General features: G+C 41.7%; 1 protein-coding gene across 1 annotated transcript in view; it reads left to right on the forward strand.

Moving 5' to 3' along the window:
* galnt13 (polypeptide N-acetylgalactosaminyltransferase 13) overlaps nt 1-2,500 on the forward strand; it is a 30,284-nt gene that overhangs the window by 21,010 nt on the left and 6,774 nt on the right. The window contains exons 10-11 of the mRNA XM_030786501.1: nt 620-718; nt 993-1,127. Of these exons, the coding sequence (XP_030642361.1) occupies nt 620-718; nt 993-1,127 (234 nt within the window). The remainder of the gene's footprint in view (nt 1-619; nt 719-992; nt 1,128-2,500) is intronic.

Consider the following 2,500-nt stretch of genomic DNA (forward strand, 5'->3'; position numbering starts at 1 on the left):
GTGTGTGTGTGTGTGTGTGTGTGTGTGTGTGTGTGTATGTATGTGCGCGCGCGCGCGCATGTATGTGCATGCATGAGTGTGTATGTATGTGTGCCCCTATGTGTGTGTGTGTGTGTGTGTCATGACGGTCTGCTCTGAACATGTCACACCCTTTTAACTACAGAATCCATTATCTTTTGTATTGTTCCCTTATGATCTGCCCTGTCCTGAGGTAATAGGAGAGACATTAAACAGAGTTAGTGCTCTGCTATTCCACATTTAATAACTAGATTTATCAAGCAGCTCAGCCGCTGGGATCCAGTCACCCTGGTGGAATGATTCAGGAGGAATTTTGAGAAGGGAGTTGGGGAGGAGGACTCTGTAGAATTGCTTCATTGAGTGAAAGCTTTCTTTAGAAAAAATGACCTACCTTCAAAGAATTTTCACGGTCTGTCAAATTCAGCGTGTGTAAATGCGCTGATTTTGTGGTTTCGGCTGAACTCGGCGTATGACTGGGAAGTTCAGACAGTATTTTTTTCTAATCTCCTTGAGAAGACGACATAGCAGAATTTACTCTTGCGGTAATTACGAGCGAGTCTGACCACTTTTTTTTTTTTTCTGCCTCGGTCCTGTTCCGCAGATCAGAAACGTGGAGACCAATCAGTGTGTAGACAACATGGGCCGTAAGGAGAACGAGAAGGTTGGCTTCTTTAATTGTCACGGCATGGGAGGGAACCAGGTAACGCTTTCATTCGAGATTTACATTTCACACGTCAAATTTCTCTCTCATTTCACCATCTCTTGTTACCAACGGGACAGCTGTTCGGTGACTGTGTGCAGTTCCGAGGACCGTTTTTCGCTGAAACTTTAAATCATTGTCCCTTTAGTTGTGCCTCCAGTCATGAACTGTAGTGCTAGTTTCACACGGACGGACACTGTGCTGTTGGTTAATATTCATTCAGACCCCGTATGACTTTTAAGTGGTTATGGAGATGACTCCTCTTCTGATGCAGGTGTTTTCCTACACGGCGGATAAAGAGATCCGGACTGACGACCTGTGTCTGGACGTGTCACGGCTGAACGGACCCGTGGTGATGCTCAAGTGTCATCACATGAAAGGGAACCAGATGTTTGAGTATGACGCCGAGGTACGTCACTGTTTCACCCTTAAAAAAAAACAACAACAAAAAAAAAAACGTACCTCATTTGGTTCTGCTATATAATTTGAGTGTCTTTAATAACAGGGTAGGTACATATCACATAACAACATGTGGCAGAACTCTTTTGGACGAGTAGCACAGGGATTACCTCCTTGTTTACTTGAACATAGGTACTGGTTAGAAAATCCTCTGTCTTCCATGTGAGCTCTTTTTTAGCCACCAGATGGCGTTCCGTGTTTGCGTTTGCACTACATTCATATAACCTTTGCATCCAGAGGAACCCCACTACAGTATGCGAGTAAATTATATCTAAATATCTCATTTCCTGCTCTGGTATAGTATGTTGGCAAGTGGGAATATGATTTCAAGGTAAGAGTCTATTGTCCGTGTCGTTTTCTGTGTTGTGGTGGTTTTCTGTCTGTTTGACGCGTAGTGATATTGTGTTTGGTAGTCACCGGTAGAATGAAGTTTTGTATAGACGTGAAATTGAAGTCATAAATTTCCTGTAGTTTAAGCATAGCCCATATGGATTGACATTGCACATCTGTTTACTCCCCTATACTTGTCATTGCTTTTTGGTGGTTTTTGCCCTTTAATTATTTTAATGTGTTAGTGTAGCCCGACTACACAGGTTTCATTGATTCTTTAATTTAAATCTCTGTCACTGCTGATGAGTCTACTTTGTGATGCATTTCCTAGTTAAAGTCGACGTTGGAGTCCACTGGGGATAGGGAGTTTTCCCAAAGAGCCCGTGAAAGCACGTATTTTATTTAAAAATAGGCTCCGTTCCTCCATTGACAGTTGGTGACTTCATTGGGTCATACTGAGGTCTGTCAAATGACATTCATGTCCCATTGGATGAAGTCTTTGAAGTCCAGCCCACTGACCGTAAAATCCCCTCTGACAGACGGGAGTTATATATATATATATATATACTGACCAAGTGTGATCCAGAATTAGTGTTTCTACTGAAATTATTCTGAAAGCATAAAAAATGCATTCATGCAGAGATACAGTTAGGTTAGTGCTAATGGGTGAACTGCTGCAACGTGACAGACAGGTGAACTTCTAACTTTAGACTATATCTCCATTAATCATTGCTTCTGTCACTGACCATCACTCATAGGTATTTAAAGACCATATCTAAATCATTTTGGAGTTTTCATAAACCAGACATAGATCTTTCTAAGCGTTCATAAATTTGCTCAGGATTATCATGAGCCGTATTAAGCCTGATAAAGATCGTTTTATCGAGTTAACCAGTTTTAGCTGTTCAGGACATACACACAAATCAATCTGACATCATCCTTAACTCATTCGAACGACTTCCTGAGCAGGTAGGAACCATTCTGAAGATTCCA

Source organism: Chanos chanos, chromosome 10 (genome assembly GCF_902362185.1).
Source record: "Chanos chanos chromosome 10, fChaCha1.1, whole genome shotgun sequence".
Classification (NCBI taxonomy): domain Eukaryota; kingdom Metazoa; phylum Chordata; class Actinopteri; order Gonorynchiformes; family Chanidae; genus Chanos; species Chanos chanos.